Below are 16832 nucleotides of genomic sequence, written 5' to 3'. Positions count from 1 at the left end.
TCAAGTTTATCATCAAAATGATCAGAGCTCTAAATTTTTTTGCTTCCTTTAAGTTTTAATACTAGAAAACACAGTCTCTTCAGTGAAATTGTGAATTTAAAAATTATTAGAACGTCTGAGAACGTAGTCAAAAAGCCGTGCATTTTGCCCGGTTAGAGTAGGTATATTTGCTACGCTCTTTTCCCGTATACCGACTCTGTGGTCTAACTTGTGCGGGCGGCTACAGTAACCATAGCACTATCGCCGCGCTCAACGCACAAACAGTATCGTGGTCGCGTTGTACCGACAATTCCGGCGACGCATGGTCCTACAACCAGTTAGGCGGTTATTTTTTGACGTTGGCGTTTTTGTATCACTATTAATTACAGATACCGGTATTTATTCTTATTTTTACGCTCAAACTATGCGGCATGCGTCCGGCAATTTCTGGAAAAGCTTTTCGGAATCCCTGAGCGCAAAAGCAGATTTCTTGGGCATGACGTATTTCATTGCGCTCTGGTACACCGCTGGCATCCTAAAATGGTTTTCGAAGAAATAATTGTGCTACTTGCCATTCCCTGTTTACTTGCACGTTACACTAGCAAATCTGCGTTTATCTGGTACACGTAGAGATAATTGTAATTTAGTCTGCTTCAACGGTATATTAAACCGGTGTACTTTGTTGTACGGCGAAACTGCGCGTTTGACTCACCATATAACTGTCATTGATAGTCTCCACCTTGTACGCATCATAGCGACCCACGATGTTGTCGAACGATAGAAACATTTCATCCAGGAATTTGATTATTAACAAAGGATAATCTGTGTTTGTCGATAACAAATTCAGCGAAGCCAACAGTGTACGAGAACATCAGGGAGATGCACTCGAAATGTTCGGGTTGGATGGTTTTCTCAGTTTTCAGCCGTATGACAATTTGTCTGAAAGCATCATCTGCATGAACGATTACTACTACGGCTGGAGAGTGTTATTATAAGTTAGTGTATCGCCCATACCTTGGAAGCAGTTCACTCAGCAGGGTCTGACTGGCGTCGATTTCTTTAACAAGTTCATGGGTTCGCTCCGTAACTGCATCTTCCAGCTGAAGCGCGTGTCTTTGCAACCGTTGAAGAATGTTATCGGTAAGGTTTCTTTTGCCGGTATTAAACATTCTGGAAAACACTCTTCGAATGACACTTATCGTTGGTCGTTGACCGGGGTCAATTTCCCGGCATTTGGCTATGAGTGACTGAAATTCAGCAGCAACTGCTGGAGAAATATTACTGTGTTCTTCTGGAAGATAAAAAAAAGTCATCATAGCGCTTTGCTGTTACTGAACCAAAAGGAATCAGTCCTCACGTGTTTGTGCGGTAAAATTGTTAAATCCTGTAGCACCTTGGTACGTGTACTCGGGTAGCAGCAGCCAGATTACATAATATACTGAAAAATACAAAGATATCGCTGAAGTTGTTGACCGGCTCCACAAATCCATGCTTTGCCCTCGCAATTCGGGGGCAACGTAGCTTATGTCCTTTTCCTGGCTAATGTCTTTTACAATGTCTATGTGTGCCAGCCCGGAGATTTGCAAAACGAAGCGCTTATAACCAGACATCTCTTTGGATGGAGGAGCCCATGTCGTTTCAGAGAAGAATATGATGGATGGCATACAATCCCTTCAAACACATTAATATAAATTGTTTCTTCATTGCCGAAAAGGGTAATTGGGGTGTTATAAACATATTGCATGTATCATACGTGATACATCCGTTAATTTGTAAACGGTTTGTTTGCCAGAAAAGTGTTAGTGTTAGTAATGGACACTCAGAAATCCCATGAAATACGACATGTACTTGTTTTATGTACCTTGATAATGTCACCCGTTAAGGCCATGGCTATTTTGGTTTTAATCGTTTTGAAATGAGTAGTTTTTCCTTCTGCTTCGAAACGTACATGGTATTTAGGTCTATCTATGTATCCAGTGAAAATTAAGAAAAATTCAGTACGAATCAGTCCAAACGCAACCTAAACGATGCAGTTTAAAATTTGATATAAAATAATTCCACTAAAAAAGTAACTAGTCTGCACACACTAGTGGGAAAATTCCACGTAAGCATCCACAAAATCCAGAACACGGTCCTCTTGCACCTTGCGAGGGCTTTTTTCAAAAAACAAATTTTTAAATTCGCCGCCTTTAAAAAACACTTTTACAATTGCTGGTTATCGTTATAACTCAAGTGAAACCGAATATTTTTAAACTCGCTCTCGCAATTAAGCTTTTGAGATGTTCTTGCAGTTGTTGCCCGAGTTTCGAAAAAGTCGTATAACTCCGAAATTAGAAGTTAATTTTCAAAGTTATTTGGCTGCATTTTTAGCGGCACCTCTCGAAAGTTCAAGCAAGTTTATGTCTCCTGTGCACATGTTGGCTTATTCCACTCACCACATGCATCCCGCCACAGAGACTATCCGGACAGCCGAGTATCCGCTTCAGCCACACTTGCGTGTGATCAAAATCTATTGTCTTTCTGTGTTTGCTTTCATTCTACCGATGTCCAGCGACGTTTTATGGCTCGGTATGACAAAAGATGTAGATCGCAAATTTATGCTTCCATTGACTTCATATCACATATTCGCTAACTTGCATATACTAGGCCCGATCAATCCTAGCTAAACTTCTCGAGAAAGATATCGCGAAATAAATTGTGAAAGCAGTATGCGTCATTTATGGATGACGCACTGCAAAAAATGAGAGTGCGCTGGACCAGTAATAAGCAGTGGATCAGCAGATGAAATGCTAGCACTGACTGCTAAGTGAATCGTTCTGCATAAACACAAATGCAAAACCGCATAGCCATACGCATATTAATTCGCATGCTTGATGGTAATTTTGATAATAAATAATTGGTAACTTAACTGATTAATGTAATTCCTCAGTGTAACTCAACTAATTACCCAGCGTAATTAATTAAAGTAATTAAGCTTAATTAAGCTGTAACGCAACCTAAACAACAGTGTTAATAATAGTTTACTAATATTATTCGTAACAAGGAATAATAGTACTTGGTTTAATTAAGTAATAATCGTAATTACTAAATTAGCAATCAGTCTAGTACCAATAGCAACGTTTAAGCTAATGGGGCTAATCACTAACCCAGATTAATACTCAATCACATTAATATTGTAATTAGCTAAATAAAACGCTTATGTTACGGGTGACCACTGTGTACTAGTACATAAAGCTCTGTTGGGCCGGTGTTGGCTATGCTGACCTGGTGAGCAACGGAGGTGAAAGTGTGTGTGAAATAGAAAACGCAGCCTCGAAGCTCCGTTTTGTAATTCATCTGTGGATCACGTAGCGGACCAATAAGCGCAGCCGTTAGCTTTCGGCTTGAGAATGTTGTGGTGACTAACTCGCGTTATCTTTCACGGGCGCGCAACGGAGCGTTGTGCCCCACTTCAGACAAAACATCAGCCAAATCTTTACCCAGGTCTGATTAGAACTACTCACGTAATGGTAAGCCGAGCCAGTCATTAGATGCAGTAGCGAACACTTTAGATCGCATACTAAGCCATACTGCACTTCATAAATTCATATTTCGAAGCGTACTGATGATATAGGTTTGAACTTTCTTCCGGCTGATAAAGAAGTCTTCGTTTAGTACGTCGGAGTTTTTACGGGAAAAAAAATTTGGCATTAAAGCCAAAATAGCCATGGCCTTAAGCTGATTCTCAGATCCGGGTCTTGCATCTCTGTGGTCTTCAAAATATCGGCTAAACTTCCCTTTTTGGCAAAGTCGTTTACCATCCGTAATCTGCCATCAGTTGCTATAATACCGTTTAACAGTCCGACATTGGGATGCGAGAACTCCCGCAGCTGCAAACGCCAAAGCACTGATTTCCGACATTCATGGGCCTTTTTTTACGATTGTACCTTCCGTAGCGCATAAAGCGATTTCCGGTCGGGGAACGGCGCGTTCGGAGGAACTCCAGAGTTCCGCACCCATAGAATTTGCTCTTCGGGTACCATTAAGCACTTGCCGGCGAAAGAATTCACATTTCGTAGGTTTAGCGATTTTAAATGTGGTATCGCCTGTGCAAACAAAAACTGTATAGTTAGTTAAATTGCCTATAATTATACGAGTACAGCATTAGGCAATATTAAACTGCAATGCATAATTCAAAAAAGCTGTTTACATGTAAAAAGTAAGGCACTGAAGATTTACCTGGATGTCTGCAAGTCTGTCAATCGGCATCTTCCACCAAAAATCGTGCATTCTTTGGATTCGATGTTTGCTAAATAAAATGTGATTCTTCAAATGTTTTGTTTCATTATCGGTCGATAACAGTTCGTCAGATAATTTTACTTACAAAATGCAAAAAAAGTTTATCTTTTGAACAGACTATGGCGAGGAGCTCACGATGCGTCTTTATTAGACAATAAAGGCTGACAAATACTGCGTAATAGCAGGAAGAAAGAACAAAGGCACGCGTTGCCAAATCTAGAAACGTGTTGCTAGAAGGTTCTGGAGCGTCTGGTCTCGACGTGAAAGAATGCTGGCGGCAAGCACGTGCGTGATGCAGGCCATGTGATGAATCATCTGTGTGATGTTGCGCTTGCTGCGCGTTATGCATTAACAAGTTACAGTGCACTTGGTCAGGCTTACGTATAAATTTGTAATTTTGTAAGTATTTGTAATTTGTAAATTGTGCTGCCTGTGATCTTTGGAATCCCAATGTGACTACCATGGCTGAATCAGCCACTGCTAAACCCGAGGAATTTGAACTGACTGGATTTCAAGTTGAGTCGTTCCTCAGCCTGTTTCCAGATGGCACTCCAGCCAACCAGTGGTCGTTTGCCAAGTTAATCCCATTGATGCGAAAGCTTGTACCAGCTATTCAAAGAGATTTGGTCGACGTATGCCAGCACTCCGCTGCGGCGGACCTTATCGAAACCGAGGTTCCTCCTATGATTACTAAGATCGTGAGTGAGCATGTCCTTGCTATCCTTGCCGAAATTGTAGACGAAAACCATCGCCTGAAATCCCAGCTCACCGTCATGGAAGCCCAAATCAAAGAGCTGCAGGAAAGCCAGAAAAAGTACGATGAGTTTGCCTGTTTGTTAAGCGTCCTAAGTAACAAAGTCAACATGCAAACGGATACCCAAGCAACATCCCTCTCTGGCACGGTAGAAAGTGGTCGATTATCTCCTCAACCCTCAGGGTTTCGATTGGCCACCAAGACGCCCGCCAGCGAGCTCGAAAGCTTCCCTCCCCTTGGCAGCCCCCAAGGCAACATGTCAAACCCCGAAGAAAGTACCGTTACTCCCCTCAGCCCCCTGTGTTTTGACAGCCCTACTTCCAAGTCACCGGACACGCGGGACTCTTGGGCAACAGTTGCGAAAAAGAAAAAAGTTGTACGTGGTACGCGGAACATCCGTTCAGATTGCAGGGAAGACATCGTGATGTCGACTCTACAGAAGCGCACCAGCAAGACTGACAAGGAGAAAGAGAAAAAGGACTTCTGCCTACATGGCATCCTCCTTTGGATCAGACCCGACACTAGACACTTGATGACTACAGCAAGGATCTCAAGAATGCCATTGAATCTAATGGGATCTCAGTTCGATTTGTGTCTATTTACACTGCTAAAAAAGGTGGCAAAAACAGTTTGTTCGCTCGTGTTGGTTCATTTGCTCATGAGTCCGATAAGATGTTTGCTGCGGAAAACTGGCCTTCTAACATTGGGGTGCGTGAGTGGCTGTTTGCCCCCAAAGATGCGCAGTAATTCCTAACTTGGAATACGGTTTCTTTTAACTACACTATTTACTCTGTCTTGACTGCGCAGACTGGACTCAACCCAACGCGAGCGTATGAACGCTGAGAGGTGCTGCGAGAGAGGGACGAGAGAGCAAGTACAGCTCAGTGTGGCGCACGCGGTATATCCATTTCAGTGGATAAGTGCAGTGCAGCGTCACACGTACGTACAAGAGAGGTGCGAGATGGGCATGTGAGTGAGTGCAAGTACGCCAATATGGGCGGAGCACCACGCGCAGGCTCATGCCTGATATTTTCAAAGAAAAAAAAATATTTTACTGATCCGAACCAAGATAAACGTAATACTTTATCTAGTAGAATAGGCAATCTGGTATCTGAAAATTGTCACAGCAGTATAACTGGTTAGGTTCCGTACATATAAAATCCCATTGCCACTAGCGTCGTGAGGACTGGCAGACACACTGCCAGAACCGTCACCGTCGCGACAGTAGAATCTGTTGACTCAAAAGTGCTTTACTGACGTGTACTGGCGACCCTTAGTATACATCGGACTACTACCTTACTACTTCTGCCCCGAGGCTTACGCTTAGGCTTTACTACAACGACTGCTTGAGTCATGACCCCGAGTCCGAGTCGATGCTTCCGAGAAATTCCCAACAGAGCACTTTGACCGCGACTTGCCATTTCGACGTGACCGCGTGTCCATGCCATAACTTTACCTATTGTTCTCTTGTACTAGCTGACCCTTTTCTCTGATCAGTCTATGCTGTGTTGATGCGACCTCTGATTAGTCCACGTGTACGTAATCGTAGAGTATTGGCTAGATTTTATATCCCTATTGTTCTCAGAACCGTACCTGCGCGTACGAAGAGTCGCACCTGCGTGTGCCCAAGACTATATAAGGCGCTCGCCGGCCACAGAAATGTTCAGAGTTGTAATCCCAGCAAAAGTAGAGACTTGTTCTCGATCTGATTAACTTCAGGCTTTTGCTCTGGTCTTCTATTTCCAAGTGAGGATCCTGCTAACTGACCTCTTGATGACCTTTCACTTATGTCAGGGGTTTTTCCTCTACTTCGTAGACGTGCATTATCATCTTCGGATAGTCTCGTGGCGTAACAGGTTACCCACTAGCTCCCACTTGCATCCCGTGACCTTCTGGTCTCTTCTTCGATCTTCATGCCCTGTAGCGCCAGGTTGATGGATTCCTCATACGCTTTGGCTACCATCTAGCGTAGGACAGGTAACGCATAACTTCTCGCATCATCTTGTTCTTCTTTCGTGCTTTCAGCAGGGATTCTGGGTTCCAGTCTTCCATCTTTGCACATCATCAAGGACTTCATCTTCTATCTAGGACTTTCCATCCGTGAATTACATAATGAGTTGAGATAAGAGTAGCTCTACTGACTTTGTCGTGGTCAGGGAAGTTGATAACAACGACCGAACGAACGTCTGTTCTTTTGCACGACATTACATACAAGTTGTTGCACAGGCTGTGGTTGGCAGGCATATATCGTGTAAAGTTCTCTACAAACCTGGCTTTCGACATCGTTCAGCATCACCGGTAAAGCCGCACCACGGCGCACTCGGTGGAGGAAGACCTGTTTTGGTTGCCCACGTAATATTCGTTCCCGGTATCGGTCTGACTTTGGAATTTGTTAAGTCACAGATCATATTTCTCTGTTTCGATGCGAGTCAAATGAACCGCGCGCAACCGAAACCATTTGAAGATCTTCTTACCTCAAACTCGCCCGTCACCGTACTGAAAGCATTGACGCAGACTTTATTTTGCCGTTCTCCGTAATGATCAATACAGAATGCTCCAATCACAGGAAAGAGAAACTGCCGGCTTTGTAGACGCTTGGTAAGTAACCGTGCATCTGTTGATACGCTTGGTAAGTAATCGTGCCTCTAGGGCCGCCATACTTTCGTTGATGGCCTGAGTAAGGGTCGAATTACGATACTCAAATAAAGCAATCTTGCATTAATTTAAGTAAACAGTAAGGCTTGTGAATTATTTTATTATATAATCTAAAAATATAAACTACATGCAACATAAATTTGTTTTCCGTCGAATACGTACTGTACCTGAGCCAAAGTATGGACGAGGGCGTATGCTGTTACGCTGAACTCATTAGGCTGCAAAATATTTGATATAATGTTCTATGTTTAGTGTAGAACAGAAAGTCGCTAAGCAAGCAGCCGATATTTCTGCATAATATTTCCATAATACAATAATATTATAAGTTAAAATAATCGTACTGCATTATTTAGACTTGGCTAACAAGGGCGTACGTACGCCGCTTTAAAGGGGGTAGGAGAAATTGTAATCCAGAGCCGTTCGTCGTCTCCATTCTGCCCGTAAACCGTCTATACCGATGTCATAATCCCAGCAATTGACAACGGCACAATCGCTAATGAGGTGTGATTTCGGCTCTATTGTGTCATTTCAGATGAGACGCTTCGCAAGATTAAGCATATGCGTCTATGGGAAAAACACCAGTGCAGTCCACATTTCAACGTGTATACACTCTTCTACTTGTTTTTTTGAAGTACAATCAAAGAGAAGTTATTCAGCACAAAAATTACTATAAAACTAAACTAATCTAACAATTTGAGCTATCCCAGCAAAATGTCACACTCGGTTTTATGCGTAAGTAAATTATGTCCCAAGTTATAGCTCTTGCCATATACACGTAACCAGGGCGGCGACTTCTCTTTACTTGCATGGATTTTGATTTACAGTACTCTTGTACAGAACTTGTGAAGTGCGAGCGTCGTTTACTAGTTGTTACTCGATTGTGAAAAGCGATTTTTGACAAGTTTTTAGCAACGACTTACAAAGTATACTGTATATATTACATATCAGCGCTTTCTACAATTTATTACCCACTTTTCAACTTTTATACAAAAATGAATTAATTTTGACAAGTTTAAGCGGAACGTTGGAGTGTCGCAAAACAGTAAAGTTGTCGATTTTCTATAAACTTCAGCTCATATTATCACGTATTGTGTGTTGGGCCAGTCGCTATGGCAGCCTACGAGCAGGCAGCCAGCGACAGTCCCGCTTCCGGTGTGCTGACTCACACCGAGTCGCACTCGCTGTCGAGCGCTAGATCAGCCTCGACTCAGGCAGCTTTCCGCCCAGCCTTACGTCTCGGTCAATCATCGGCCTCGATGTAGGCGGAGCCACGCCCCACTTCCACATCTCGGCCTATCAGCGTTCGTTCGCTCGTGTTGGATCTGCCCAGTATGCCGCATAGGCTTTTCCCATGCTTTGGCTCGATATGCCGTTCATTCTGTTTCACTAGCATATCATTCACTGTACTTTCACGATACTGCTCGCACCTCGAGCCTTTGTATATTGGTTCTTCACTTTATTGCTATCACAATAAAGCCTTCTCTCACTATCGTGAGCCTTTGTTCGCCAGCTGTCACATGATAGCATATCGTTGAGTTTTTCCTTCTGCGAACCTTCTGAGACCCCGGTGTAGACCTACATCCGTAACGGCCGACGAGAAGACAGGGGAGAACCGAAGGTTCATATCCCCATCTGATTGCCGCCAGCCAGAACGGTCTGGTCTCTTCTCTCTCTCTTGCGGGCAGAAAGCCTCGGCAGACCCTCTTCTTGCGCGTGGACGGAACGTTCCTCGCGGAAACGACCATCGGACGGACTTTGCCCGGGTCGATTAGCGGATCCCCGGACAGAACGTACGGCACGGACCCAGCGGACCCTCGCAGCTTCATCAATCGGGGTCGCCTTTGCCTTAAGTGGCACCCGCAACTTTACCAGCACGGGATTCACCGGACGAACAAGCGGATTCACCCGGTAAATAGGGTCGACTGACCCTCGGTAAGCCTCGTAGAGCTTCATAAGACCCGATATAGCCGGGCAATTTTCATTTTCACCGGACCAAAAGTAATTTGGCCGGCTAAAACTTATTTTCACCCGGATAAAACGGGCTTAAAACATCTTTTTACGGGTAAAAATAGGGTTAGCCAGCCTTACTTGGCCGGACCTTCGAGCCTCGGTGTAGACCCTCTGAGCCTCGGTTTTCAACCTCCTCTAACCTCTAGAAAATTAAGGGAATAACTTTCCCCCGGCTAAAATAATTTTTGGTCGGTAAAACTAATTTTTCTGAATTTTCTGCGATTTTTCCGAATTTTTCCATCTCGGAAATTAGTTAATTCAAAATTTAAAATAATTGTGACGTCATGATGGCCGATTTTACATTATAAAATCCGACCAATCAGGATAGCGGGAAGATTCCCTATGCTATAAGTCCGTAGTGAGTCATAATTTTTGGAATTTTGCACGCGGCGCGCAGAATCGTGACGTAGGCGGTAATCCGCAAGACCACTTAACGGTGTGTAACGTCATAGCGGTCAGTGCTGTAGTATGGGACGTACGTAAGCTGTACCCTGTACTAACAACAGTACTGAGTTGCAAGTAGTACAAGCACACCCACACCAACACCCCTCACCCCACCGGACCTCTGCCCCCACCGGACCTTAGCCCCCCCCCCCCACGGGACCCTCGGACCTTCAACAGGCAAAAAGCCTCATCAGCCTCGGACAAGTCCCCAATAGGAATAGTCTGACTTTTTGGCCGAAGGGACAACCCGGAGGCTACTTCACAGCTTCAATAGAGCTACCACCGTAGATGTCCGACCGATCGAACCCGTACGAACGGAAGTTCGACCAAGGCTACGCCCGAAGGGAAAACGCAGGCGGGTGCACCTTCCGTCATGCCGGCCCGGGCAACGAGCCTCACTCGTCGGACTCCAACCGATCGAGCAAGTCCGGCAAATCGAACCAGTCGACCAAATCAACTAAGGAGAAGCGAGATGCGCGGATCCTGGCGAACGACTTCACTCAATCGCCGGAGGATAGCTTCGAGGACGCACACGACCGGACGTTCCTCGAGCTACCACAGGCTGAGCCGGAGGTTCTGCATGACCCAGTAGGTCAAACTGCGAACTCCGAGCCCGCGGCTGGACTTGTGCACCCAATATGTGCCTCGCCAGTCTTCTTTCCGGCCATAACCCCGGACAACAAAGCCTCGAGCCCGGTGCTAAGTAGCTCCGAGGTGTCACCGGACATGGGTGACCCTGTGCAGCCCCAACAGGGCAGCATGGCGGGATCAAAACCGAGGCAAGCCAGATGAGCCCGAGCCAAATGAAGGGTACGGCATCACCGACACGGGGGGTGACCCACAAGACGGGTTCACCGACTAAGTCCCCACCGACCCTGGCTCGAAGCCCCAAACCAACGGGCAACAACCCTAAATCTTCGGACAACAGTCTGAAATCGACGCCGCCGGACCCGAAACGACCCTACGGGACTCCGAAGGCGACCACATCGGACGCGAGGACCCTCACTGGGACTCCAACTCGGACTTCGAACTCATCGAAGCCGACCTCGGGGACATCCAAATCACTGTCAGGGAGGTTGCAGTCGGTTAGAGCCTCGGACCCCGAGGCTCGGGCCCCCAACACCGGGCCTCGGACTCCGACCCAACAGGTCGGAACATCCAAAACCCGGCCGGCAACCCCCACCTCCTCGGCTAAAAAAGCCGTTTCTCCGGTAAAATTCCGGATTTCGTCGGTTGCAACCTCCGTGGACGAGGTTGAGGGTTCGGTTACCGAGGTTAACTTAACCTCGGCTGGCGGACCGTCATCCCCGAAACCCACAACCCCCGGCAGCGAACCAATGCTGACCCGAGCCAGCCGGATCAAAGCCTCACAGGCCGCCCGTAAGTCGAAATCGGCTTCACCAAAGGTTGCAAAGCCAACCATGGACCTTCCGGCTACACCACCGATGTTCGAACCCTCGAACCCCGGGGCCAGCAAAACCCCATCACCGACCGATGACGTCTTCGACGCAACCGTGTTACCCAATAAGGTAACCGAGCGTCCGGACAGCAGAAAGGGCTACAGGTTTCCGTCACCGAAGCAGCACCCAGGCTCACACATCGGAGCCTCGGACTACACACCCCGACGGTACCTGACCAAGACCCCTCCGGAGAAGATCGACAACCCACAGTTCCTCCGTCAACGGATATACGAGCTGCAAAACCAGCTCTTGGCCGGGCAAAACATCGTCGAATCGACGGAGAATGTTTTGTCCCAGACGGTAGCTTCGCACAAGCAGGAGCGCAAGAGGCTCACTGACGAACTCGAACGTGCGAACACCGTCATTGATGACCTTACCCAGGAGATCGAACGGTTAGAGGCCCAGTTGCAAGTAACTGAGGAGCCCTGCCGTCATGACCAAGCCGAAGTCACTAGACTCCAGGACATGCTGGAGCAGTCTCAGGCCGAAGTGGCCACCCTGCGCCAGGACTTGGAGCAGCGGTTACAGGCCCTCGGCTACTCCGAGGCTGGCTCGGCTGAGCTTCACAACATGTTCGGCCGGGTGGATGAGTACCGCGAGGAGAACCACCACCTCAAACAGGGCATCATCGGCCTGGAGGGAGAGATCGACGAACTAAATTCGGAACTCGACTTCCTCCGGACAGCCTACGAGAACCTCCGGCAGAATCAGAATGGCCCGGAGGGTGTAGCCGTAGACCTTCGGCTATGCCAGGCCCAACTTGGCCAGCAGATTTTTGCCCTTACCACCCATCTCCAGAACGAAACAGCCCGGTTCGAACACGCTCGCGTTGAGAATCTCGCAGTCATCGAGGCTCAACGGGCCCGGATCACACAGTTAGAGTCCGAGAAGACCCAGTGGGAGACGGACAAGGACCGTCTCCTAAAGTACCAACAGGAACTTTATGACTTCGGCACGGATGTATCCAACAAGTACAACGACCTGTGCGAAAAGCACAACCAGCTGGTCCAGGAAAGAGAAAACCTGGGCATCGAGGTCGCGTGCCTGAAGGAGGAGAAGACCTACCTCGAGGACTCTATGACGGAGCAACCTCCATCCTCCCGGACTGCCCAAGAGCAGGATAAATGTCAACAGATTAATGACTACCTGCGCCGAGACAACCCCCTGCTGAACCCAACAGGTCAAACGGGGGCTCTCGAGGGACAAATCTATCACGTCGGAATGCTGCGGGCTGAACCGTCGGTGGGACCCAGGCCGCCGATGGTACCGTCAGCCCCGGAGCCGGAGCAAAATACTTCGACGGCCAACCCCAACGCACCGACCCATTCCACTACCACAACAACTACGGCCTACGGAGGAACATCCACAACGACGATGTTCTCAACCGGAACTAGGCCTGTAGCATCGACTTCAACCGGACAAGACCAGCCCCGAGGCACGAACCTCCGAGCCCCGGTAACCGGACCTGGCATGGGACTTCGACCGCCGACGAACGCTTCAGCGGGAAGCTCTCAACCCAATTCGGGAAATTCCAACCGGGACCGACAACGTTCGGGCTCCCAGAACACGTACCCGCCGAGGATCGAAGTACAACCTGTATCGGCAGGGCAGCGCAACTGGGCTGACCCGGTACGCCCCGGCTATCCAGATAACGCACCACAGCAGCCTCGGCTAGATAACCGTGACCCAATAAATCTGGCTGGCCCCGGCGCTGTTGGCAATGTCCCCTATCAGCCCCAGCAAGGCAACATGGACCCAATAGGTCCGGCACCACAGGCTGACCAATACGTGGTTATACCACCAGGGATGTGGCTCGATCAGAACCGAGTCCTCCAACGGATACCTGGGTATGTGGCACCGAACCAACCGCCGAACCAGGGGAACGGAGCGCAGAATCCTCCGCCCGGACCGGGACAGCCGCAACAGCCGGCACCCCCTGGCAACCCTTATCCTCAACCACAGCCGTACCCACCTCAACCCGCCCCGGCTGCGCAGAACCAGCAAGCGGCCTATCCAATAGGTTGGAACCCTCCGGTATCCCAACAGGCAGCGCCGGTGGCCCAACCCCGTCAAACCCCACCACCCGATGAGCAAGACATCGCCCAAGCCCGACTTGAAGGCTACGAAGAAGGCCGGCGCCGTTACGAGGAACGGAATAACCGGATCCTGGCTCGAAAAAAACCGAGCGGAGTTGCCGAAATTTAACGGCGACGGGGCTAAGGTGGAAGGTTGGATCACAAAGATCCGGCGAATCTATCGCTCGGAGGCTGACGATGTCGCAATGACAAACGTCGCCTTCATGACGGAGCTGGAGGGCGCCCTTACTGGACAAGCCCTGGAATGGTACCAGAACCAGTCAGCTCTGGAACCTGAAGAGAACGGATGGACCGTCGACTACTGGCTGCAGGAATTTGCGGCCCGGTTTATGGACCCTGGCAAACAGGTCACGGCTGTCGCGGACATCACTACCAGGAAGTACATGCTGGGGCAAGAGACCCCCGAGCAGTACTACGACGCCATTATAAACCTCAAACAACGAGGCAACCTTACCGATGAACTAGCGGTCTTCTATCTGAGGACGAACGTAACGGAACCGATCCTTCGAGCAGCCTTGGACGTGAGGATGCCGAAGACGACACGGGAGTTCCGGGACTAGGTTCGGGACTTCACCCGGGGAAGCCGATGTATCAGGTAGTTAAAGGTGGCAATACCACCAACTACATCACCGTCAGAACGACGACGCCTGTCCCTGTGACCCAACCGGCTCCCGGATACATCCAACCCAATTCGCCAGGTTACCAGAACGTGCAACCGGGGCTTCACCGACAGAGCCCTCCGGCGACACCACCCCCTCAAGCCCGTGGTCAGATCGAACAGACTTGGGCGGCGATGGCGGCGTTGAACCTGAATGGAGCCCCAACAGGGACCATGGTCACGCCGCCGGCCTATGGAAATAGCGGCCAACCGAGTCAGCCTCGGAGCCCCGGCTACGGCCAACCTCAGAGCCAGGGATACTCCGGCTATGGCCAGCCCCAACAGGGCTACAGCCAGCTTCGGAGTCCCGGCTATGGCCAGCCCCAACAGGGCTACGGCCAGAACTCCAGTTACGGCCAACCTCAGAATCAGGGGTACGGCTAAGGAGGCGGATATGCACGCGGTGGAGCCTCGCAATACGATGGCTCCGGCGGAAGACGTGGCGGCGGGAATCGCGGCCGCGGAAACTTCGGCAATCGCGTGGGTGGAGGTGGCCCAGCTCAGAATGTGCAAAGGCAGCCCCGGACACCACAGCAGGAGGCTCGCCAGCAGGCAACCTATGTCGATCGGATGGAAGCCAAGTTCTTTTAGTGGACCCAGGACGGAACGCTTTCCTGCGGTCACTGCCTATGGGGCAACCACAACCAAGCGAGTTGTGGCTATGCCAACCTCCGGCTGGAAGACAATCCAAACCGGAGATGGTACCTGGACTGGAGGTACCGGTACGATAACGGATGGCCATTAGGGTCGGCGAATCAGAACTTCCCGAACATCGTACCACCCCCGCGCCCCCGTCAGCAGAATGCCGGCGAATTCGGCGGCCAAGGCAGCCCTAACCGGCAGCCTGGCCAGGGAAATGGAGGGAACCCCCAGAATGGCGGTCGACCCCCATTGGCAACACCACCACCAGCCCAACGGCCGCAACTGCCGCCGTCCCCGGCCCCCAATAGGGGCCCGGGCGGATTCCAACCGTCAGTTGGCGGACCCGTCCCGGGTACATCCCAGGGAAACGCCTAAGGTCGATGAGCTCCGATGACTCATTCGACCTCTGTCATCCAACGGAACCACCGGATAAGGATAACCTCACTAACCGGATTAACTATTTGGACACAACTCGGAACCTCAACGAGGATTTAGCCTCCGCAACGGTCAGCGAGGCCGCTAGAATCTTAGCGGGGGGGACGGTAGCCCAACTAGGCGCCGAACATCCCCGGTTCGGATACTCGGAGAGTCGACCCGAACCTCGCCACGCCGATAATGCGGCTCAGGGACCAGAACAGGTACCTGGGAGGATCGGCCAAGGAACTTGGACCCGATCGGCAGCCGGGACACAGAATGTGCCCGGACCCCCAGGCCCAGAAGGTGAAGCCGGGGATGTCGGCCGGAGAAACGGGATCCGACCAGCCGGGACGAGAAACGTCACCAGGCCGCCCGGACGGCTCAGTGCCCAATTAGGCATTACGAGCCACGGGCTAAGCGGAGAATCGGGACGCCGACCCGCAATCTCACAGGACGCCAGAATGACGCCTGAACCGCCCTTGGTAGGCCAGCCAAGTAGACGGCCGGAGGCTCCGACCGACGAAGTAACGGAGTACTTCGAAGACTGGGAATCAGTACCTTTGGAGGCACAGGTGCGGCGGACGAAGCTTGAAGCGGACCTCTTCCAGCGACAACCGGCCAGAACGGTAACCGGATCGCGTACGTTCTTCAAGATGCAGTATAACCTCTCAACCTTACGGGAGGGTCAACCATCCATGGAAGAACGGATAGCAAGCCGGACATACCCGGTGGAAACCGCCGAATCGCTAATGGACGGAGTAGCTAACCGACCGGAGGCGGATCACTCGGTTAAGGAAGTTCCACCCGGGCTACCAGGCTTATCAGCCCCGGCAAAACGGCTAACTCCACACCGACCCTCGGATGGCTACCCACAAGACGGAGTAGATCCACCGAGGTCGTCCTGAATCTCATCACCGCCGCGTGTAGACACCAATAGTGTCCCCGGCGGACCAACGATACCTTTAATCCCGGTCGAAGTGACCATCAGGGAAGTAACGATTGAACCGTTACAGACCACCGGACGACCGAAGGTAGTCCGAGCATGGACACATGAAGTTCAGATTGGACCAGCCACAACCATGGCTATGTTGGACACCGGAGCCGAAACATCCCTAATAGAGGAGCGTTTCTGCCGGGCCAACAACCTTAAACTTGAACCTTTGGGGTACTTCACCAAAATACTCGGTGTCGGCGGACAAGTCGCCTTTATGGTAACCCATTGCTGTACCGTACCGGTAACCCTGCAAGGATTCACCAGCCCCCATACCTTTCACGTCCAACCTAATAACTCGGACGTTCCCGTACTTCTTGGATGCGACTACCTGCATTCCAAGTTTGTCTTCACCCGGGCGCCAATGACCCCCAATGAGGGTCAGCGGAACCCACCTTCGGGTGTAGTGCAGCCTATTCCGATACCAGAGGCATCGGGCACGGCAGCG

At 49.8% G+C, this 16832-nt stretch overlaps 2 protein-coding genes across 2 annotated transcripts; one reads left to right on the top strand and one right to left on the bottom strand.

Moving 5' to 3' along the window:
* Nucleotides 1-277: 277 nt before the first annotated feature.
* Nucleotides 278-4482, bottom strand: LOC129601722 (receptor-type guanylate cyclase gcy-11-like). Its single transcript, XM_055500625.1, has 8 exons — nucleotides 4343-4482; nucleotides 4198-4267; nucleotides 3906-4064; nucleotides 3809-3848; nucleotides 1337-1650; nucleotides 994-1270; nucleotides 692-918; nucleotides 278-514 (listed from the first exon to the last, which is right to left on the bottom strand). Exons 3-7 carry the CDS (start codon nucleotides 3976-3978, stop codon nucleotides 768-770), a joined length of 855 nt encoding a protein of 284 aa, XP_055356600.1. The 5' UTR covers nucleotides 3979-4064; nucleotides 4198-4267; nucleotides 4343-4482; the 3' UTR covers nucleotides 278-514; nucleotides 692-767.
* Nucleotides 4483-11541: 7059 nt separating this feature from the next.
* Nucleotides 11542-13785, top strand: LOC129592328 (tyrosine-protein phosphatase non-receptor type 23-like). Its single transcript, XM_055488375.1, has one exon. It carries the CDS (start codon nucleotides 11542-11544, stop codon nucleotides 13783-13785), a length of 2244 nt encoding a protein of 747 aa, XP_055344350.1.
* Nucleotides 13786-16832: the final 3047 nt, after the last annotated feature.

This window comes from Paramacrobiotus metropolitanus, unplaced genomic scaffold (assembly GCF_019649055.1).
Source record: "Paramacrobiotus metropolitanus isolate TYO unplaced genomic scaffold, Prichtersi_v1.0 Parri_scaffold0000001, whole genome shotgun sequence".
Lineage (NCBI taxonomy): Eukaryota > Metazoa > Tardigrada > Eutardigrada > Parachela > Macrobiotidae > Paramacrobiotus > Paramacrobiotus metropolitanus.
Note: the sequence above shows the minus strand (reverse complement) of the source record. Positions and strands in the feature narration are given on the sequence as shown.